The 24547-nt window shown below is 35.5% G+C and overlaps 1 protein-coding gene across 3 annotated transcripts; it reads right to left on the bottom strand.

Annotated features, from left to right (window-relative positions):
- Positions 1-999: 999 nt before the first annotated feature.
- On the bottom strand, positions 1000-23613 carry LOC117621411 (phospholipid-transporting ATPase 2). Of its 3 annotated transcripts, none has more exons than XM_034351860.1 (25): positions 23386-23608; positions 23054-23274; positions 22283-22496; positions 18858-18974; positions 16999-17091; positions 16703-16877; positions 15335-15501; positions 14213-14317; positions 12567-12664; positions 12319-12461; positions 11403-11499; positions 11178-11287; positions 10936-11100; positions 8574-8728; positions 8328-8408; positions 8039-8159; positions 7287-7393; positions 6737-6868; positions 5033-5186; positions 3574-3691; positions 3248-3421; positions 3046-3097; positions 2492-2619; positions 2081-2231; positions 1000-1622 (listed from the first exon to the last, which is right to left on the bottom strand). In XM_034351860.1, the coding sequence occupies exons 2-25, from the start codon at positions 23176-23178 to the stop codon at positions 1284-1286; spliced, it is 3321 nt and encodes a 1106-aa protein (XP_034207751.1). In that variant the 5' UTR covers positions 23179-23274; positions 23386-23608; the 3' UTR covers positions 1000-1283. The 3 variants fall into 3 exon arrangements, with proteins under 3 accessions (XP_034207751.1, XP_034207752.1, XP_034207753.1); XM_034351861.1 differs by having other exon boundaries at positions 23487-23582; XM_034351862.1 differs by lacking the exon at positions 2492-2619 and having other exon boundaries at positions 1510-1622; positions 23386-23613.
- Between the last annotated feature and the right edge of the window lie 934 nt (positions 23614-24547).

The following is a 24547-nucleotide window of genomic DNA, read 5'->3' as shown; positions in this document are numbered from 1 at the left end:
ATGATTTGGAACACCCTCACAAATAAATGGTGTAGGTGTGGGGGAGCAACCCATGATAAAATGACCACCCCAAAGGGTCACAATTTGCAATTTTTATTTAATTTATTTTTTCTTGGCTTTTTTTTTTTTTTGGGGTTCAAATTAAAAGCTGTGCTTGCTTGGGGACAAAAGGCCCATGCTGCTGATAAGTAATGCTTATGGCTAAGGTATGGTTGACACGTGTGAATGGGTACATTTTTGTGAAGACGGTGGGCCCAGCCATTTATGATCCATCTATTTCTGCATGGACAGATGACAGAGGAACTTTTATGGTGAATCTTTCTGACATTTATGCAAATAAAGATGGACAGATCAAACTTGTGAGCTCATCATGACATGAATTGAATTGCAAGTAGAATAATATATGAGGGTGTTTAATTTTATTATGTTTTGGGATCCAAACTTCTTGTGTCAAAAATAAATTTTGTTCCAAAAGATGAAGTGCATACCTCTAGTCTAGACTAATCAGTGCATTTGCAACTGTAAATGGTATTTTTGTTCAATTATTTTGTTACAAGATCAATTATGTTTCATTATTGTCACCTCACAACGTTAGCTTGCAATATTCTAAATATGAAGGGGTTTGAGTTGGATTGATCCTGAGTTCAAGTTCCCATGAGTATTCGTAAGTGAGTTTCCTCATCCATTTCACTAAATTTAGCAACCAAAAAAAAAAAAAAGTACGGCATTTTCCTTTAAAAATTGGTAACTTTTTTGGTTTTCTTGGCAGTCAAACTGGTAAGATTTTTTGTTTTTTGTTTTTTGTAATCACATTGGTAAGGTTTTGAGCGAATATTAAGCAAACAATAATGTGCCCAATTCCATTTTGCTCTTAAATGCAAGAATACAAAATATGAAGGTATTAGAATATGACTACGTAGTATAACCAGTCCATGTGTTATAATATTTATTAATTATGCCTCCTTAAAAATGGGAAATGTAAACCATGTTGTCCATGCATGTTACAAAACGTGAATTGATTATATCACGTGGATGTATTCCAACACCATACAATAATTTCTACAAGAGAAGTAAGCAGACACACGATTTTCAGTGATTGAATTATCTTTTATTCTACCCTAAAAAAGGAAGAGGTTACTCTCTTTAATTTAATTGAGGTGTATTCACATCAATACCTGCTACGTACAATGCTTGATTTACAAAAAAAATTGATACTACAGTTCAACTTTCCGCACGTATAATTAGTTGTTTTTGATTTAATGCCTCTAAAAGAATTATACAACTCAGTTGTCCTTACAATTTCTTGAGTAGTTGGAAGTAGACAATCTGGACTGCGATTGAAAGAAATCGAAAGGTGCTCCTGAACCAAAAGACCTTCTAGTAGAATTTGGTGAATCTGATAGTAGAGGTTCGAAAATTGGATTTCTGTTCTTGGGTTGAGTTATTGATAACGGAGAAACAACATTTTCTATGGTTCTTGGTTGTGGCTCAATGCTCCCAATCGACAGGATAGGCCCTCCCAACCGTTCGGCCTGCTGAAGTGTATTGATTTTGCTTGGTGTGTAAGTATACCGGAAGTACTTCAGAGCTAGAATCGGACCCATCCCTGCTGCAACTATGAGCTGCAATGCATGTAAAGTTTCTGTCAGCTCCTAGGAACTATACGCACCATATTCTGGCTTTCCAGGTTACCAACCACAGGTTGCATCAAGGGGGACGAACAGTTGGTCCGTTCCTTGATTCAGTACTGTTGTGGTACCTCAAAACTCAGATGAGAACATGAAATTGTAAGTAGAAATCAAATCATCCGTTGGATAGTCAAGGATACTGAGTGAACAATGGTTCATCTCTCAGTAGACCATTTTGGTGGTTCCATATCACCACCCGCCAATTTAACCAAAAGAAGCCACGTTTACAAAATATTGCCCAGAAAAACAAAATAGTTATGAGAGACTACACACGCCCCAACATAACATGACTCTGAATGATGCAATTACATAACTGAGAAACTAATGATGATGATATTTAGAAAGAAGCCACACTGAACAAATAAATGCAAAAATGGCAAAGGCAAACTTACCAACATTGTCATCCAATAAGATGGCTGTCTACACAAGCGAAACATAATTGTATACATCCCTGATGATGGAATGGCACTGAAGATCCAGTTGATGATATAGAAGGCAGCTAAGTTTCCCCATACAGCAAGATGTTGCAATATTGTAAAGGAACTGTAGAAATCAAACAAACCCAGGCAGTCAGATCAAACTCAAAATCATTTTTGCTCGGAAGTTTTTACTTAAGCTTTTGAAGCGTCTAGTCAAGAAAAATCAACAGTTTACATTTAAGGTTCCTATAATTCTTTTAACCAGGAGATGACTTGAACAATTATCTAGCGATTACCAAGACACTCACATCTTGACTGAGAAAGATCGATAATTACTTGGAAACAAGTTAACACCATACAAGTGCCAGTCATGATGTAACTTACTTTGTCTCTAATGTCAATACAAATGCCTGCAACCAAATACATCCGGAAAGTGCTACCATTGAAACCTCCTCCATTTCACTTTTTTCATAGGCATAGGCATGTATGCTGATCACAAACACAACAATTGCCTGACAACCCATAACTGGTATTAGAATCAATGGAGAAAAGTAACGGGCAAAATTTTAAACCAGAGAAGAACAACTAATTTATAGGAACTAGAGCTGATTTGACATGAGTTACAAAGCCTTTTATTGACATGCCACAGTGACCTCAGATAGATTGTCTTTGGAATCTGACTGCTACATCCAACAGTTTCAACAAGTCAAATATATATTCCACATTAACCAAGGTAACCATCAAATTCTAACAGTTTTAATGAGCTTCTTATGAGTAACAGTGGGCTTCAACTATCTATCTATCTATTATGAACAGTCACTGGAACAACCTCTATGTTCAGTTGCGATTACAAAACTTTCAAGGGAAAACTTTGGACTTAAAACCAAGAGAGTGACAATAATTGCAGAAAGAATGAAACTATGTTCACAAACACTCACATGGAAAAGGGATCGCCCAAACCATCCAGCAAATGTACTAGGGTTCAAAAGCCTGTTTCAAGAACATAAAGTTCACTCACATTAACCAAACTGAAGTAATAGTTAGCAGGCACAGCAGATGGGCCACTACAAATTTCAAGTGAAAAGGTTTTGCACATATAAACTGTAAACAAAACAAGGACAGTGCAGCTTAAAAACAAACCTCCCCGCTTGGCAGTAAAATAAAATTTGTGGATGCTGCATCACAGTATCTTCATTAAGATCTTTATCAAGAACACTGACTAGAACAGGAACACTGGTGTAGAAAACATTATAAGCCATCAAGCTAACAGAATTGAAAAGACTGGTTCCAGAGACACCTGAAACAAAAGAAAAACTGACATTGTTCCAAAGTCAGTGTACCAGAAAATAGTGATGATGCTGAAGACGAAGAGAAGATTCCAGGAAATCTCCAACAAAAAATGCTATCGAGAAGAGCTGAAATTGAGAATAAGCTGTAAATAAGAACCATTGTACATGGAAACTCACAAAATTTGGATGAAGCAGACAACCAGAGACTTATAAAAAGAATACTGGGAGAGAAATGCGGTACGGTTGTATGAGTAACGCCCATGCACAAGTATTAACCTTTTCAGAAACCTGAACTCTGCAAATGAGGAGAAGCAGTCATACAGTCAGGGACTTGCAATTACAGAGTTTAAATTTTTTTATTTCTCCTTTATGTTTTGGACAGGAAACATAGTTACAGATACACAATTGATAACTGCATTCAATATGATGAAAAGAATGCTGATCTCATTCGTAGGTTGTGTTCATCCTAGAATTAAACAGACATGTGCCCTTTTTTTTTAATTGTTTGTATAAGAAACAATAAATTTATTGAATAGAGAAAAGATAAGTACATAACAAAATGGATAAGGAGTCCATTAGAATCAAACACCTAAAAATACAACCCAAAGACCCGCACCAAATCAAAGCAAGGACACTCCAAATGGACCAAACTAAAAGGAACATCCTTAAAGTGCTTGGACAAGGAAGCTCAAAGAGAAGCCAGGAATGTCTTCCTGTCCCACAGAGAGTCCACATCTTCTCTATCCTCGAAGATCCTTCTGTTTCTTTCCTCCCATACCACCTAAATTACTACTGTATTCTTAACTCCCCTACCCAGAAAGAGTACAGACAGCAAAGAGTAACAGCTCCTAAGAACCACAAAAAACAAAAAAAAACAAAAAAACAAAAAAAAAAAACAAAAAAACAAGAGAGAGAGAGAGAGAGAGAGAGAGAGAGAGAGAGAAACATCTCCCTAGCATTCAAATTATTTGAATTGAGAATTTTACAAGATTTTAAAGATTTTAGGATACTATAACTATCACCTTCATCAAGTTCAACCTTCTCTATTATAATCAAAATGCTATATAAAGATTTTGATTTTCCCATAAAGAAGTTTGAAAGGTATCAAGCAAGGAAAGGTCATGCTTAGGGGAGTTGAATTACATTTGTGATATGACAATCATATTTTGAATAAGAATCGTAGAGCCTTTTACAAGAAAAGAACTTTTTAAGGTCTCTCATCTACAACTTTTAATAAAAATCTTTTACATGAACTCAATTTCAATAGCTTACCATACACCACAAGTGTAAACAGTTACTTCTTTTTCTTGATACTAAACAAAAGGTTTTACAAAAACAAAAAACAAAAGAGCAAAAATATGTACATGATCCAATCATGTTTGTTAAATATTTTGACTGCAAACAAACATGAGATGTTCATGTGCAAGAAACATGTTGAGTCCTTCAGACATACAACAGATATAAAAAAATGGAAGGGTTGTAGAGAAGTTATTTCTAGGTACATAAATATTCCACTTAGCGTCCAAACTTTATAGCCAAACCAAATTCTAGGAATATAATCAGAACAAAATATATCTTTAGAGCGCAGAAAACAAATGCACACCCCACACAAACACAAAGGTATCGGTTAACTTACTCCCGATACTATAATCAGCTGCCCTAGCTGCTTGCAGTCCTTCTCTCCCACTAATGCCAACCCCAATGTCAGCTTGTTGTATCATCCTAACATCATTTCCACCATCCCCAATAGCCAATGTTCTATAGTCGCATGATTTTAAAATCTCCACAAGCTGCAGAATATAAGCAGTACATAAATCAAATGGTCTTCCAATATTTCCTTTTCAACAGAATCACACAGACAATATCAAATACCAGTCAGTTCCATCATACAATTAAAGAACATAAATTATTCATATGACACATATTGCAGTATATTAAATATAGAGCTTCTACAATTGCAGAAAGATGTTCATAGTTTCGAAAGAATTCTGTATTCAATAGCATATCTATCAAGTAGAATTGTCAGAATCTATAACCAGCACGATTCAGATGCCCCTTAAAACCACTTAAAGAAATGGACGTGTACCGATGATGCTATATCAAGAAAATGAAAGTACCATGGCCAAATAAATCCTAGAATTCATCACGAATACCGTTCATTGTGATGCATGTCAACTTTAAACATTACTTACATATCTAGAAAGATGCACAGGCAGCAAATCATCAATATAAGAGGGAAAAAGGAACCAACGTCTATTTTCTTATTTTTCAAGCCTTTTCTATTAGAGAAATCTAATTATTAAGCAATGAACTAGAAGTCAAGTTTACAAGATCAACATATTGAAAATGGGATAAGCTCGTGTAGATCTGCCCCAATCTCAATAAAACCGACTAATTTCGAGGTGCCTCATTACTTCCGAGAGTTGAAGTAATAGGTAGAAATGACATGATTTGGACCCATGACTTTGCCTAGCCCATTTCCGTTCAGTATAAACTAGAGTTATGAGTTTGCTAGAAGAGGACTTCATTGATTAGGAAAACCTATGAAAGGTGAAGTAATAACAAAAAGAAAGACCCATTCTTTGGTGCTAGGTCCCTATCATTTGATGATGCCAGATGAATTGCTACAAACTCTGGACAGAGTGAGGTCTTGGGAAGCTTTATGGGCATTGGTTTCTACTGATTTTAGGGATTATTCGAATTCTTCTATAATGTTGGATTTGTTAGCAGCTGTGAAGTGAGACCAGTTTAGATATTTTTCTTTCTTTCTAATTTACCTCTCTTTGGGTGGTCTTTTATTGTATTTTCTTTTTTCTCTTCAGATTGTGGATTCCTTATCCACTCTTTGTATTAGCTTTCTTACTTAATAAAATTATGTTTCTCTTTTTAAAAAAAATGTGAATTGCTATGTAAATGTGTATGGCTAGCCCAACGATGAAAGTTTTTCCAAGGGAACCGAGCACGCTACCATGAGAGAAGATTTTTCTAAAATGCATTTTAATTATCTTTGGGACAAATCTATGTCCAAGGCCAAAAACTGTCTCAGTTTCCTTTTCTTTTTCACAACACGGCTTAATGGGAGATATTGAAAGGAGACTGCCGTAAACTCGTAAACTACTGAGGGTAGGGATAATCGTCCAGGTCTTATTCAGTGCATATTTTTCTTGCATAGGAAACTTCCCTTTTAGAACTGTAGAATACATAACTATCTAAGATTAAGTAAAAACAAAACTACTGACAACACTTAAAATTCTGCATCTTTGGATCAAGCTTCAAAAGAAAAAATGACATAAGGAAAGAAAAATGAAATGAAACCAAAGAAACAAAAGCTAAAGAACACCTGAGCTTTTTGTGATGGCGTTACGCGACAACATATAGCAGTCCTTGACAATATTGCTAATTCAGTAAAATCTTTCCGATAATGCTTCAGTGCGATTTCAAGGGACCAGCCATCAATGGCAAATGCCACATCCTGTTAAGAAGGGAAAATATAAACTACAAAATAAAATAAAATAGGGAGATTAAAAAAATTTAAGAAAGTTCTTCCCTGAAACTTTTAACAGAAGTCAATAGAACAAATTATGGTGTAACCGCTACACATTTGTACCAAAAAGAAATATAAATATATATACACACATATATGCCTAATGTAATGCACACACTTTGCAGAAGTAATTCAGAGAAAAATATATATATTCACATTCAATCGCCTAAAATGCCTGGAATTGTAGCAGAACAGAATAATCACCAAAATTCTAGCATGGCTAACTAATTACGAATTCAGGATTTAGATTTTCTCATAGAATATCTGCAACTTTCCTTATATTGCAAAAGAAATAAGGAAACTTAAATGTATTATATATAATATAAGCCATCAGTAAATGCGGTACCTTAGGTTCTGAAGTTGTTATCCTCATTGTAAGTAAAACTCTCTCTAAACTTCTACGAACTTCATCTTCAGTTTTGCCATCAATTAACAAAAGCTGACCTTTTGGCTCTGTCAGAGAGTGAGGATGAAGAAGCAAAGATTAATGGTGCAAAGAATATGTAGAAGTGGAAAAACCATATACTTCATTTGCATCTACTTCGTCACGTGGACCAGAAAATTTTGCACCATGCGGAAATTATCTTTTGGTTAATTTATATAAAAAGACCAAATGCAGTGAAATGATTAGAAATGAGCTTGACACTAAGAAGAAATACGAGTTCTTAGGGTTTTTTATTTGTCTTGTTTGTGCCATCAACTTTGTGAATAATGTTGTTGTTATTGTTATCCAATTCTTGCTTCTTCTTTTTTCTAGATCAATGGTGGGGGGTTGTTGAATTGCACCAATGTTGGTGCTTTGCTCAATTTGAAAAATTATATTATCTGAATTTAATTGGTTGGAATTCATTGCATTGCTTCTTAAAGCTTTTATTGGAATTAACCAATTTGCCTAGCCTAGCTTCTCAAGAAAAAGAGGCATTAAAATATGAGTCATCAACAAGATAGTTATACACCTCCCTTCCTGCTTTCAATCAGCTATAAACAGCCTTACTCAATCATTGAATGGTTTGTCACAAAAAGTACACACAATTAAACTGGAACAAGTGCAAACTCAAATATACAATATAGTGCTCCAAGAGAGATAATTTCAACTACCTGGGGAAATGAAATTGCATGAAAGAGCAATCTGTATGGCAGTATTCTGTTTGTCTCCAGTCAGCATCCAAAAATTTATACCAGCTTTTCTCAAGGTCTCAATTGTCTCCGGTACACCATCCTGAAAATTTAAATACCAACAAAATGATCAGTTCAAGAATCCAAAAACTACCAGGAAAAAATATTCAACACTGAGCAGATCATCTTTCCACAATCAGCAATCACTAAAAATTTGAGCAAACCTACATGTAGGATGAATTATATTTCAAAGCTCTATGGTAACATTCACCTGTAGGCGATCCTCTATGGCAGTAACTCCAAGAACTTCAAAGTCATGTTCTAATCTTTGACAGACCTCAGCTAGTCTCCACTGCAAAAAAAAATTGTTATATTAGAGAAGGAAATGCATAGATGCACATAGATGTGTATTAGTGTATGTACATACCCAATCACAAATGTAATGGAAAATATGTATGTAACAATACATACATAAATAATCATATATTAGAAACACACATTCAGATGTGCACTTTACCTCCCTATCAACCAATGTGCTGCTAGCCTCTTTAAACATCAAAGACCATTCTTGATATTCCTCTTCTTTTAGTTCACGCCAAGCAAGACATAGCGTGCGCAATCCCAATTGAGCATATTGGTCAACAGCTTCAATAAATGTCCTTGTTTGCTGTCCTGAAGTATAAAACTGGGATTATTGAATGACAAGTAATTGATATACAGTAACAAAAAAGTTCTTTTCAATGTAATTGACATGTCCCTGCTCTTTTTTTTTTTTTTTTTTTTTTTTTTTTTTTTTTGTTTTGGAAAAGAGACGATCTGTAGTAAAGGAAAAAATTATGTACATACACATGGATGAGAAGACCACAGGTAAGTGAAGAAATAATTAGAGCAAAAAAAACCTAAGTTGACAACACATTTCACATCATCAGAGAACAAACTGAACCACAATTAAACAAATCACAAGAAATTATCACGCGACCACAGCTAACAAATCCAACAGAATTGACAAATAAAGAATCCCCCTAAAGTCTGCATAAACTGATGCCAACAATGCTGATCAAAATACTATAGCGGAAAGATCTTCCAGACCTAACCCTTTGGAATCCTCGAAAAATCTCCTATTACAGTCCATCCAAATTACCCAAAGATTGCAAACATCCAATCCTGCCCATCCCCAAAAGACTTGAAACACCCCTTTGGAATGACCCAGCACTCATTAATTTCCTTAAACAACTTCCACCACAAATTTAAGGATATGGACAGTGGAGAAACACTTGATCCACACTCTTCTCATCCTCTTGATGAAAGATGTATCAGTAAGGAGGGAAAAAAAAATTGTAGGGCCTTCTCTTCTGTATCTGATACAGGTGTTAACCCTCTCACAAGCCTCCTACCAAGCTAAAACTTTAACTTTCAGTGGAACCCTTGACTTCCAAATGTGAGCATAAGGTGGCAAGTGAGATAGAACTGCTCTGATGCATAAGAAGCTATTATAAGATTTGCAAGGGAATCTCCCTCACCAATCTATCTTCCAACTCCTAACATCTATTGAAGGAAACAAGCGAGCACCTTCCAGTGAAGCAAACTCTTCCACCTCCAAATAATTAAGACTCCTCCTAAAGCCTAAATCCCAATTTTATAAGGAAAATAGATAGCATCTCCATTTAAATACTTAGATGATGTTTTCTAGAAAGAGAATGCAACATGGGAAACAGCATCTACAGAGTAATTTCCTCCAGCCAACAATCCTCTGAAAATATTACCTTTCCCAGTTACCCACCACAATAGTAGACTATTCTAATCACTATAGATGACAATACATATTCAAACGACACCCTAAAAACCCTCACACTATCAATACATATAATCCATATAAAGTCTTGCAGAGGGCAACACCGGTTATAAGAATCAACATGTGACTGACTTGTCGGTTATCATCAAATCTCAGAACCTAGTAGGATAATATATGATCCATATTAAGTCTGCCGGCAAGGCCAGTTATAAGAATCAACATGTGAATGACTTATCATCTATGTTGCACTGATACGGATACGGGTACGGTGATACGATACGATACGATACACCGATACGGCAAATCTCTAAAAAGTGGATACGGGTACGGCTATTAAAATAATATAAAAATAAAAATCATAAATATACAAACATATATATGTAAAATTATATATTATATGTGTGTAAAATTAGCATTTTGGGCCATTTTTTCTGGTTATTTATGTTTTTCTAGGCCATATATGACTTGTTTCAGTTTTTGGGCTGGGCCCAAATGAATGCATCAGACTTAAGGTAAAAGACAATTTTTTTAACAAAGGCCACCTATGTAACTAAAATGCTGCGTATTGTAATTAGGGCACCCAACATCATCTTCTTCACTAGTTAGCCGCCTCAGCAACTGTCTGCAACTGCAGATTCGCAGCAGCTGCAATCTGCAGGCGCAAGTTCTTTTCTTCTTCATTCTTCCTTCTTCCTCCTTTTTCTTCTTCTCTTTTGGTTGCCGTCAAAGTTACCCCTTGATGTATCGGGGCAGTATAGCCAGCGTATCGTGACCGTATCAGTGGAGTATCGGAGCCGTATCGTAAAGTCAACATCCCAGAAAAGCCTACAATACGTCATGTGGCGTATCGGATACATATCGATGCCGTCTCGTATCGGGGCCGTATCGGATACAAGCATACCCCCAAAATCCGGCATATCGGTGCAACAGAGCTTATCTCAAATCTGGGAACCTAGTTTGGAAGGGCATCCCTACTAATACATTTAACATTTTTTCATAGACAAACTTTTTGAAAAGTGATGAGTAGCACTAAGTAGAATTCTCAAAGTACATATTACTAAAAAGAAAGAAAAAGAAAATCTATTACCAGCGCATGCATGAGGGAGAATTGCTTCATCTGCTCCTTTTGACAAAAGGATAATCCTTCCATTTTGGCAATCCTTCACCACTACTGACATTCTTTTCCGATCAGAAGTGAACTCCAGAATTTCCAGGGCTTCATATTGAATTGTAGAAGCATTGAACTTGACCTCTGCAATTTATTAGTGAAAATTATATCATCTTTCCCACAAGTAGAACCAATCTACTGCAATAGCCAAAATCTTTTACCAAGAGTATTTGAATTTTTATTGACAAAAACCATATGTAGCTGAGCCGCAGCATGAACAAGAGCATCCTCATCTTGAGATTGCGCCTTGTACAAGATACTTCCACTTTTGCTACAAACAATAGACGAGGTACATACAATAAGTGCATCAAAAGTAATTAATTGTTTTAGACAAAAAAATCTCAGTACCTCAAATCCAATCAGTAACAGAAAAATGTGAGGGTTACCTTCGAATAGGTATGACTGTATTACATATTGCCATAACTGTAAGGAAACGTATAACATCTGAAGAACCACTGGCAACAGCATTTATGAGCTCCTCATCTGCATGTCAAAGGATTGAATTTATCAGAAACTGAAGTTCATACATTGTTCTGAAAATATGAAAGAGGTCCTAAAATTTGTCAAAAAAAAAAAAATCCATCTGAACAAATAAGAATCTCCTCTGTTTGTAACAGAATATGCTTCGTTGCACTTAATGTTCCATTTAGATTGATCATTGATAGGATACACGCCTAACAGAGCGACAATTTCACAATCCTACAATAACCAAAAGGAAAATAAAATAGTGGAACAAATCTTTATATAACAAATGTTAGACCCCCTAAGAATATCAGAAGGCTGCCTCACTAGATTTTCATAGCCATGACCGGGTGGAATTATAATTATAAGTCCAACCTCATTTGACGGCTTTCTTCAATATTTATCTCAGCTTCTACTACCAGAGACGCAACCAGGAAACATGGAAAAATAATTAAGGGGAGACTTATTTATAAAATATTGTCAGCAACTCATGCCCTACATATATGATAATATGAATATTTCTGAACTACCAGAAGTCAACTATTTAAGGGAGAAACCCATTTAGCCAACTCATCAGTAAAGGTATATCCAAGTGGCCCATATTTGAAAGTCATTCGTATAATCTATTAGCTACCTCATATATCGGGATAAGAATGATTTAGTTATATTTTGCCATCTCATGTTACATAATATCTTTACAACAAATATGATTTAGTTATATTTTTGCCGTCTCATGTTACATAATATCTTTACAACAAATCTAGAGGTTCAAATACAAAAAATACACATGACAATAAACAGGAAAGCAAGGAAAAGTTCCAAAAATAGAAAGAACCAAACCTTTTAAGGCATTCCCATTTTCATTCCCATAGAAAATTCCATTGATACAACATCTTCTAAATATCATTTTGTTTTCGGTTAAGGTACCCGTTTTGTCAGTCAAAATGTACTCTACTTGTCCCAGGTCTTCACTTATTGCTGTACTGCCACATAAAACATACACCTCTTATATACAATCACAATCTAACTTGATTATTTTATGAAATAAAAATGAGTGGCTATGTTCTTTTAATACCACTTCAACTTACTTTGTTGCATGGGCTGGAGTACTCGTTTCTTGGTCAATCATTTCACTATCCCAATCAATAAACTTCGCATACAAGCTCTTCACAAGGTCGAGAGATACCTATGAGGACAAAACATTTCATTATTTTAAAAAGCAAGGAGTGCAGTCCACAAAATTGACCTGCAAAAACTCATTAATAATCTGCAGTTACTATAAAGAACACAGATTTAGAAGCATTAACTATTAAGAATAAATATCATTTTAATAGTTAATAAATCCAGACTAAGAAAGACATAACCAGCTACCCCAGACAGCCTGCTATTCAAACTTACGTTGAAATTTGAAAAACTTTGTTCTTGCAGCAATTAATAACTTGTTATATAGAACTCAAACTCATAACAGCTACAGTTCTTTAGAGTTGATAAATTTCAGTTCCTGTGCTTTTAATTTGAACTGATCTCCAACTACAAATAAAGTATTAAAAAAAAAAGAAGTTAAATTTCATTAGATCAAAACAAACTCTTACTTATAAATTAGTTGTTCTCTATATATTTAAAATGATGAAAAAATCTTTTGCATATTATTTACTAGTATATTGGAATTTATTTTTCAAGTTTACTTTCTTATAACTATTTGTTTGATAAAAAGTTGATTTTGGGTGTCACATAAGCCATTCTATGTGAATGAAAGATGTTTATTGACATTTCCTATGTCAACTGTGGGAGTTGGAAATCGCAAATTATATAGGAACAGAAATGTCCAGGCGAATTGTAATTCAAACCGATTTGGTAAAACCAAACCAAAAATTTCATCAATTGTTAACAATACCACCTAGATTTCCTGCTAAGAAAGTACATCCTTTAAGGATTGGCTCCCTCATTATATGCATAAAAGGGTGCAGTTGACAAAACTCTTCTCAAAACAGTTCTACTTCCCTAATATCATGTTTGAAATTTTTTTGAGGCGTTATCTACGATTTGTAAGAGTTTTATGTCCATACATGAGAGAAAAGACCATTTTTTCACTATCCTATCAACTAATTCCAATCCCTGGGACACATACATTCTTGGGAACTTGGTAACATGAAAGCGAGTATGTCCTTTCAATCTGTGGAAACACAATTTCACGGCATTGACACATATCAGAAACATCTGCCATCCAAAATGAGGAAAAATGGGGTCTTTGTAACTGTACTTCCTCTTCTTGTTGTTCATCATCATCATTATTTTGGTTGTGGTAGGTAGCAATTTGGTTAGTTGTCCATGCTGTTGGGTAGAGGTATAAAGTTTACCCTTTGAATTTTTAAATTTCTTTTTCAAACTTTATTTATTTTGTTGGGTAGAGAGGTACATAGTTAACCCCTAGATATATTGTCACTTACTGCACTGCCCACGAGTTACCTATTTAAAATACAAAACAGAGAAAATAACCATTTTACCAATATTCTGATTTTTACAAGCAAAAAATATATCAGGGAACTAATAGTTAAAAACCAAAAACAAAAGATGAAAGTCCTAAGATCTTTTTCTATAAGAGAGTCTTAAGCTCTTAAAAAAACATGATCTCCAAAACAGGCCTTGGCTGCATGTCAAAAAAATGGCAACATACTAAACCACGGGACAACAATGCAGACAACCAAAACTATCAGCATAAAACTCACAAGCTTACCTTAATAGATATGGGTATCATGATGGAACATAGTAGTTCAAATCGAAGAGGGATTACTAATAGTTCGTACCACGGACCTTCCTCTGGGTATAAAACATACCATTGCTACAAAAAGAACAAAAAAAGAAAATTGGGTATATGATTGATGATAAGATTCAATAGACGAGAAAGGTCAAAGACGTTTTAAAAACCAATTACTGTACATGTATATGAAAATTTGAGAAGAACAATGTGCTTTCAGATAGGGCATGTAAAAAACAATCAAATCAGAGTTGAGTCACTCTTGGCTAAAAAAATCAAGTAGACAAGATAATGCTTTAAAAATTGAAGATGACAATCCTCACAATAATACGACTGCAGATACACGCCCAGAATAAATTAATCAAAATCACTCAAAACATAATTTTGTCTGTCAAATCAATTCTTAACTAACAGGATAGACCATATTACTTCACTTATTCAAGCGAAAACTTTGTAGGGAAAAAAACTAGCCCGTAACTGCGGAAAAAGCTTGAAATCATCTTAGGAAACCAATGCACACACACAATTAATAAGTTCACTGTTTAATTGGCAGTATGATTATAATTCATGAATAGCTCAATTCGACCATTCCACAACTTTGAAGAAAATTATCTTATTAAAATAGACTCAATAGTTTTGTTAAGAGAAACACAAATATTTTATTTGTAATCTACAAAGAGAAGTACAGCAAACTGCAGACAAGCTGCCCACTGAATACAACATCCATAACCTGACAACTTCCAAGAGCATCAAAACCAGTTTCAATTAAACCAAAAAGAAAGAACAATTCCCAATCCCCCTCAACTTCCATAATCCCAGTAGTTTAAGTCGCTGGTGATGTATTGAAACTAGTTAATGATAGACAAGCAGTGGCCATAAAGCACTTCCTATCATGATTCATGAAAGCCTTTATTAGTATGATAGAAGGTGAACTGAAACTCCTATACTCAGTGAATCATATGTGATCATTTAGTTCACTGTCATCTTTGATCAATATATAGTCTGCACCTCTAAAACATGTACACTCAACTGTTGCATACAAAACTAGTTTTTATAGTCAAACACTCGAAGAGAATTGCAATCTTTCAAGTTGTGACATACCTTCCTTGCTTCTGTATCTTTCCATACATTACCAGCAACGCCCAGAACCATCACCACCACTATTTGGAAAACAAATATAGCTCCAGTCAACTTGTCAATCATGGCATCAACAGCTGTAAGCTTTGGCTCAGGTATGCCCCCACTCATACCCAGCTTGGTTTCATTACCTAAAAGATAGAACAGAATTAAAGAAGAGATGTAAATCAACAACTACTTTAACTGATGAGATCATCACAAGCATAACAACATAAAAGAAGAGTACTTTCATTGGATTTGGTTCGCAAGATAAAGACTCTTATAAAATTATGGTTGTTTGGCCAGAAAAGTTAGTAACAAAAATTATACTCATAACATTTCTTCTATTTTCTCAAAAACCCCATCAAATTTTCACGATAAGATTTGTGGGAAAGCTAGGTCCTGTGGTAAAATTGTATTGCATATAGCTCACATCCTTCCTGCTAAGCAAGACAGGAAAAATATAGGAAAGTTCATTTCCCCCACCACTTTCCTTTCCTTGTCAAGTAAGCAAAGCGCAGCAGGAAATGGACGAAACTTGAAAAGAAAAGAAAAGAAATCATATTTAACATGCTGGCACCAGGTAGTACCAAATCTACAATTGAAGGGGTAGGCTAAACTTAAATTGTTAAATAGCTTAAAGAAATCTATGCATTCCTTCACTGCATCCAACAGGATCAACATGCAACCCAAATCCATTTCTTTATTTTACAGTGTCGACCAACAAAAAGTAGGACAAACTCATAACCAAAAATCTGTTTATCACCTTTAAGAGGTCAATTTCCCCCCACCCCCTTTTCTTTTTTCTTTTTTTTCAGTCAATTTCCCTCTTGAACTATACAAAACTGGTCAATATACCCACTACCATCATATTCCTAGAAAATCCATCCAAGATGCGGTCACACGTGACTCACTTTTGATGGCCTCTTGGTTATTTCGCGTCATATGTCATTTTGGAAAGTCAGGTGCTCATCACTTCCTCATTTTAATGACATTTAGGGCCACTATTTGTAAAGGATATGGCATGAAATGACTAAAAGGCTTTCAAAAGTGAAAACATGTAACTTTATTTGATGGCATCTTGAAGAATTGCCAGGACTCTGACGGTGGAGGGTAGATTGACCAGTTCTGTAAAGTTCAAGGGGGAAATTGGCTGAAAAATGTACCAAGAAATTAAGTACTCAATGTCAAGAATGAAAATGTTTGTCAATACTAAATATGTTCAACAACTTCAATTCTTAGTAAATTTTACACCAAGCATTAGAAAGAAAAAAAAAGTCCAGATAAAAGGACACAAATAAAACAAACTAGCATATGATTAGCTAACTTGACATTTTGTTTATAAGTACTTGCCAGTGTAGACTGCTACTCCACAGGCCCACTCTGTATTCCGCAAGTAACATGACTGCAGTAGTGTGTTTTTTATGGTTAATGGGCACAGGTCGTTATCAATAAATGGGGGAAACAACCGCAGATTTGCATCAAATCTTCTGATGTCCTTATCAGGATTAGGACACTCAATTAAACCCTGCATGGAAACAGTATTGACAAGTAAATAATAAAAAATATGATAATATGATGATTAAATATACCAACAGAACAAGAAATCCTCTACTTGTGATTATTAATTAGGTATGTGAAAATCTTGCCTTAATTTTGTGCAACAATTCAAGATCTATCCCCATGCAAGCTGGGGGTATAACCCTGGTCTTCAGATCAGTTTCTCCATCTAGGGCAGAAGTCTGCAAAATACGCTATCTTATTAGGTCCTTCAAAGAGAGCAAAAACATATTAGGTCCTTCAAATGCTTAAGGACATCATACTTGCAACAAAGTAAAAGAAAAGGAAAACAATGTAATGACTTAATTGTAGAGTTGCAGTCACATTTAGACTTACTCAAATCATAATTCAGAAAAACTAAAAAAAATAGAGCCCAGCATAAACTCTTTTAGAATTTCATCCAATTATGTTTTTCATGCTTGCTTGAATATTTGGTAAGATTCTAAAATTGTCAGTCCTCTTGGCTTCCAATGGAACTGTCTTAACTAATTTCATATATAGCGGGAAACGTTCTCTTTGAATGCGGACCATTGATCATGTTGAACATATATATATATATATATGTCCACACACAAACATTATATTGAGGGATCCCTTAAATTACGTTATTAAAGGATCGCATTGTAGGTCCATCTTGAATTGTGGTTTAATGATCCAGACCGTCCATTTTTCAAGTCCATTCAAGGGTCATACATGCAAAAAATCATCTCTTTAAATGGTTTCCCATTTGCCTAATTTTGGCAATGATGATTCTTTAATGGAGATTTGAAAATTGGACAATCAGATCCTACAACTACACTGGGAGGTGCACCCCCACAATGCGTCCCTCAAGTCAGAATCGTACTTGAATGATCCAAACCGTCTATTTTTTAAGTTCTCATTCATAGATCATACTTGAGAAGAAAAAATAGATAAATTGTAAACCATTAAGACATCTAATTGTGATAATACAAATAGACAAAAACGGCTTTTCAGAAAGAAAAAAAACACTACAATGATTAATAGTTTATAGTTTGGAAGATTTTTTGCAAAGGCCATCTTTTAGGGAGACCTCAATAATTAATGGTTCGGGTCATTAAAATAAAATACATTTTGGGGCCCTATAAAGGTGACCCTCCTTAAGATAGGTCCCCTTAGACGAGAATCTAGAAGGGATCATGTTTTTTGGAGCCATTCTACAATGCGGTTCAGTGATTTTAACCGTCATAAGTTTTACATCCCCATTTAAAAATTATGCCTGCCAACAAAATGGAAAATAGTTTGACCATTCAATTATTATCATGAACATTTTAGTTTTAATTGGAACACTGTGTTAGCCTATTTATTTGGTCATAATAAGATAACTTAATGATTTTTCATTTTATTGAAGTTTTATATTGTTGCTCCTTGAATTGATACTAACAAATGGGAGGTTTGGATTACTGCAGCGGATTTAGAGTTGGGCTCACATGTGACCTCGTAGGACATACGATCCATTGTATTTCAATGATCTGAATGATCAATTTTTTAGGTCTTCCCTCAAATATCATCTCTGCAAAAAGTCACCCATATATCGGAAAACATATAACCATTTGATTAAATGGTAGTCATTTTAGTGTTTTTTGTGGACATACAATGTTTTTCTATTTATTTCGTCACAATTAGATATCTTACGATTTGTCTAATTTATTTCAAAGATGATCTATGAATGAAGAGTTGAAATATAGACGGTTCAGATCATTGAGATACAATGTGGAGTGGGCCCTACAAAGTGTCCCCTCAAATAAGCTTATATTATATATATTTATATATATATACATAGAGAGAGAGAGAGAGAGAGAGAGAGAGAGAGAGAGAGAGAGAGAGAGAGAGAGAAAGAGAGAGAGAAAGAGAGAGAGAGTTAATAAAATTTCTACTTAGAACTTTGCCAAATTCACAATAAGAATCAGACAAATGGTTGGATTATTACCTCTACATAGCACAGGCCTTGTGCTTCTGAGGTGCCAATCAAAACAAGATCACAAGGCACCTCATCATTCTCTCGAAGCCAAACTATGTTACCAACACGAATATCCTGCGCTTTTATCTAAGAGTAGATGAAACCAGACAAAGAAAAAAGAAACATCAAGCTATTAGTTCAGCAAAATCTAAGGAAAACTGGATGACAAATATCTAATCCATGAGACTGTTGAATCAAAAAAAATTGAGAACTAAAGAATTATTTTATAAAAACATAACACAAATGTAATTATCATATATAAATCATTTTCTTATAAGTTACACAAAATCTTAGTTTGTTTCTATACCATAATGGGCATTTTTTTTATTTCTTTCTTTTGGTTCTGTAAGTACATTCTATGAGCATTTGTGCATGAATCTCTTAAAGTAAACTGAATCAGCTTGGAGTTATTACTCCCCACCACAGATTCATCCCAGTTGTAAAATCTTACGTTAGACATCATAAGATAACATAAACAACGAAAAACAGAAAGAAAAAAAACGTCAAGGCCCTCACATGATCATCCACTTTATAAGTTACTAAGCATTGCACAACTTGCAACCACTTTCAATGTACTAGCACTCCCTTTTTCCCCAATGACAATACAATTTTTTTTGGGTTATGGGGGTGGCAATTGATTTCCTTTTTCTTTAATTTTTGTATTTGAAAATTATATCAATACCACCTGGACTAGGGGCCCTGTTGCAAATTGCAACCTTGAAAAAAATTGCTACCTTAATTTCTGGAAATGTGCCTGCCACCTATGGCTAACTCCGTATCTTTAAAACGAGTGTGTAACTATATTATGGATGTCAAAATAGGTCACATATGAATCACGTGCTTTCTTTTTTGGTGGAATTTGCAACAGGTATGGCATAGTGTAATTTTCCAGTTTTCTTTTATTGGTCTGTGAGTTATTTTTTGTTGTTCCCATATTAACTCCTAAAACGGAGAGTTTCTTACAGTACATGAAGGAACAAAAAGAGGGAGACCAAAAAAATAAATAAAAATACTTCCATAACCAAACAGGTCACTAATCTTCATGAACCAGTTTAAATGACCTCATACGTCATAAGACTCCTAACATTAGCATTGATCTATTATTCTTCGATGTCTACATCTTAACATGATTGCTCTTATTGGGTATTGGGAACTCCTTTCAGTGCCCCGCATCTAGTATAATGACATCTGCTCCACTAAATGATACATAAGTACAAATATACTCATTCCATCTTTTCTTCTAACTAAGTTTTATACTGTTCATAAAGGTTACATCCTGAGGTACATGGTAACATTTATTCCTTTTTCTTTTTTATTCAGTTCTTCACTGCAAATCTAGAGGTGGAAGATTAAAACTTATCAATCTGTTCTTAGTAGTATTTCTATCTACTACCTTTCACTTTTTCAAATTGCTGTTGAAGTGTCAAAAAGAATTGACTGTTTAATGAGAAATTTTCTGTGGGAAAGAATAACGGAAGGGAAGAAGGATCATTTGGTTACAAGGGACTGGGCAATGAATTTGAAGGAAACGGGGGGTTTAGGTGTTGACAATTTAGTAAGGAAAAATGAAGCTTTACTGGGGAAATTGTTAGGATTTTGGCTCGTCAAATATGTCCTAGTTGGTTTAGGATTGTTTTAGGAAAATTAGAGGTATACCGATTCTTGTCCTAGAGGGATTAGGAAAGAATTTCAGTTTTCCTTATTCAATTTAGGTTTGGATTTCTAGATGTCTATTTGGATTTGGATAAGTGTAATTTCCTAACCACTTAGGAATAGGAATTCAATCAACCTTGGGACATGTAAGCCAACTCTATATCTATAAATAGGGTGCGGCAGGGCTTATTCTAGGGAGGAAAAACAGCCAGAGACAGCCGAGAGTTTTGAGATTAGTTCTAGGGTTGCAAAAGTTCTGTAATCTCTATTATTAATCGAAGGAGCGGTGATTTCTCTACCTAGAGAAATCACAACTAGACGTAGGCAAAAGTTCTGCCGAACCAGTATAATTCTTGTGTGTTTCTAACTTTTCTAATATTTGCTAGTTTAGTCTATTGCCGTCGGTTACATTAAAGAACAAGATCTAGTGTGCGGATTATTTTAACAGAAATGGTTATGGAGGTTTTCACAAGAGAGCTCTTTGATATGCTGTCATTAGGTGTAAATAGGGGTTGAATGATGAGGTCTTGATTCTTTGACATATTTTGTCAATTTGGGATGGGAAACGGACAAAGAGGGGAAACAGCTTTCTGCAATCTCTTTCCTCGTTTACACAGGTTATCCCTTTTCCTTTGAGCTGGGATTTGGGGTTTAGAAGAAATCTAAACTATCAGGAGGCGGGGTAGCTTACTGAGTTAATTGGCTGTCATAAAAAATGTGTTGTTGGAGTCGTTGGGAGTCTTCTCATGTAAATCCTATTCAAAACAGCTGATAGGCAACCCCCCTTTTCTTTCTCTTCAATGATAGNTTCCTAACTCGAGATTTAACAAGGCTTGATACCATGCTCTCATCCTTTAAGTCAGAATCCTCCATCACAATTAACTATAAGAAAACAGTAGTATTGTGCTACTCGTTCAAGAATAGGAAAAACAAACGAACTCAGGAAACCCAAGGAAAAAAGCAAGAAGATAAGAACGCCAAGAATTAACGTGGTTCGGCTATATGGCTACGTCCACAGGACAAAACAACAGATCTCCACTATATGAATAATGGGTACAACAAATTATCTTATCAAGCCTCTAGATTCAAGACTTGATGAACAACTAGAAAGAACAAGACAACAAAAAAAGACTCTTACCTCTGTTCTTATCTCTCACACACACTTTGCCCTTCAATATTCTCTCACTCTAACTTTTTGAATGGTAATTAATATTCTCTCACTCTAACTCCCTTCAATATTCTCTCTCTCTCTCTCTCTCTCTCTCTCTCTCTCTCTCTCTCTCTCTCTCTCTCTCTCTCTGTGTCTGTGGAATGGAATTCCGAATATTGTTCTCTCTTGCTTGTTGATGCTGATGCTTGTAAACTAGCACATCAGATCTCCTTATATAGCCATGATAAAGGCCTTCATCAATTAGGAAATCTAATACTAATAGGAATCTGCTTACCAAGTATTTTAAGCCCTCCTCAATTGGGAAAACAACACCAATTAGGAATAGGATTCTTATCCTCCAAGACTATTAGTCCTAATAAGCTTATCATGGCTGGAAAATCCAACAAGTAGTTGAAATCTCAGGAACTGCTAATGCATGAAGAGGATTAAAGAATGCCAATCAATACTAAGCAAGCTAACCCACCTTATAGATTGACAACAACTGTTAATTGACTTTGTTATTCTATTTAATTTCAGAAGGTAAACAACATTAACTGCTGAAAAATAAAATAGGATTGAGAAAGTGTAATACATGTTTCTTGATGCCTTGCCTAACAACCCAAACTTCTTTCTCATTTGCCTTCTTGTCTGAGAGATATCTGTTGTAATCATCCCATGCCTCTTTCGTCGCAGAGACTGCAAAAATGAAGATAAGCGGGCCCCATGTACTGGCAGGATTTACTGGAGTAATAAGTGACCATAGCTGAAGACAAGCAATCAGCAAAAAATACTGATTCATGAAGCGGCTGAAAACAAATGTAATATTTGTTAGAGAAGCGGATGGGTGGGGGAAGACATCTCAAAATCTTTATGTTTATACATTCAGCCTATATACCAGATTGGGGAACAAAAAAGATGACTTTAAAAAGGGACAAACAAAACAAATTAGAAGAAGAAAAAAGAGCTGAGAGCAAGACCACAACAATTAAAACCAAGGGGATACAAATCATAAAATTAGCAAAACTTGTGCCCCGTATTATCCCCAATATCATAACATGCACCACAACAGTAATGAAATATTCAGAAATTATTGATGGAAAAAAAGAACACCGCATTTTCCTTTATATAATTAAAGAACCATCACATTATCCCCAATATCTCCATATATGCTATAATGGATTCAAGAAAAGCTTAATTGCAGTGAAGTCAAATAAAGTGAGAGATCTTTCTGAGTCTTAACGCATTGCAAATTAACTGAATGAACTCAAATGAATTAACCCTCCCAAATAAAATGTTCAAACATATAACTAACCAATAGTTTATTCAACACATATAAAAACAAAAGTATCAACTCCTAAATCACCTGAACTGTTCCCATAAATTCTTTGGGAGAAAGTTCAACAAAGTATACTTTCTATTTGATATGCGATTGTCACAGTAAAGATGGTGCGATGATTCATCGTCATTGATGTAGATGTAGCGCTTCATTGCTGAATTACAAGCACATGACGAGGTTCAAATGTTATTTCCAAGTTCACTACAGTGCTTGGCAGCATGTAGAAGCTCGATACAAGAAACGAGGGACTGGAAGAAAAAAAATGAATGAATCAGACTGTGAACAAGAATATCAGATATTTTATACCGGGAACAAACACTAAGATGGAAACTAAGTAAGGAGTTGCCTAATTCGCTCACCCCCTACGAATTTCGATCTGGATCGAGCGTACCCAATCGCAGTACGGTATCGATCTGGAACGAAAGATTTAACGACTCAGTTCCAGAGGCGAGAACAATACATGATAGACGAGGTCGCTGCTCGGCAGACGAGCAAACGAGGGCACATGAGGGAGAGTGCAATAACTGATGAACCCACGTTTGATTCTTGGTCTCTTGGCATAAAAGGGGAAGAAAGATATTGGGTTGGGAGAGGAATTTTTTGGACGAATGGATTCGAGAAGGACAGTCCACCCCTGGTCTCCCAAAATCAGCTCCAGCGGTGACATCCAGCCTGGGCAAGAGTTGGGGTCCATCAAGCCCGGGCAAGGCCCAAGGTAAGATAGCCCGAGCTGCTGTATGAGAGTGCTTCCATCCGTGGCCTCCAGCACTGGCAGGACAGGGCCCAAGCCCAGGCGCGCGCTTCCGGCGGGCCAAGCTTGTCCGGGCAAGCTGCGGGTCCCACATGATCAGGCCAGCCTGCAAGAGAAAGCAGCCCAAGATCGAGCCCAAAGGGTGCTGACATCTGCCAACAGTAACACACCACATGGCGCGTTCTGGTCGCTCCAATGGTTTTTTCCTTAAATCCAACGGCTGGTCTTTTTTTTGGCATAAAAAATCTGGAAAAAAATTCGATTTTTTTTTTAAAATTACCAATAAATTCTGGAATTTTTTTCTATAAATACCTACCAATGTTTCACTTTCAACATCAAATCCTCATACATTTTCTACTCCTTCTATTATTTTTCACTTTCTATACAAAATTTTCTTCACCTTCAATTTTCATTTTTATTCACCATCTTATGGCATCTTCCATCGAAGCTGGAGGGTCATGGACAAACGATCGAAGAGGTCAAAATCTTGGTGACGAGGTAAAAAATTAATTGTCGTTTTATTCAATTTAATATAATTCTTTTTTATATTTTATTGCATTTCCAATTTAATTTTTTTCACAGATTATTCAAGGCAAAAAAGAAAAGAAAAAGGAAAAGCATTACACATGGCTCCTCAAGTGAACAATACCCGCAGTCAGTTCCCTTGGTGCCTTCCATGTCGGAAATAATGGCACTATTACATCCTCCGAAGAAAAATACTCCCCACATAGTGATTCGGTGGAACCGCCTTCACTAATGATCGAGTCGTC

The sequence above is a fragment of the Prunus dulcis genome, chromosome 3 (assembly GCF_902201215.1).
Source record: "Prunus dulcis chromosome 3, ALMONDv2, whole genome shotgun sequence".
NCBI classification, from domain to species: domain Eukaryota; kingdom Viridiplantae; phylum Streptophyta; class Magnoliopsida; order Rosales; family Rosaceae; genus Prunus; species Prunus dulcis.
This window is presented reverse-complemented; position numbering and strand designations above follow the sequence as displayed.

Bases quoted from the DNA above. Each gene is read 5' to 3' on its own strand.
- LOC117621411 (XM_034351860.1), bottom strand. From the start codon at position 23,178: ATGAAGCGCTACATCTACATCAATGACGATGAATCATCGCACCATCTT. The intron at 7,394-8,038 runs GTAGTTGAAATT...ACTCTCTGACAG, and splicing joins ATGCAATTTCATTTCCCCAG to AGCCAAAAGGTCAGCTTTTG. The intron at 1,623-2,080 runs GTAAGTTTGCCT...CATGCATTGCAG, and splicing joins CTTATTGGATGACAATGTTG to CTCATAGTTGCAGCAGGGAT.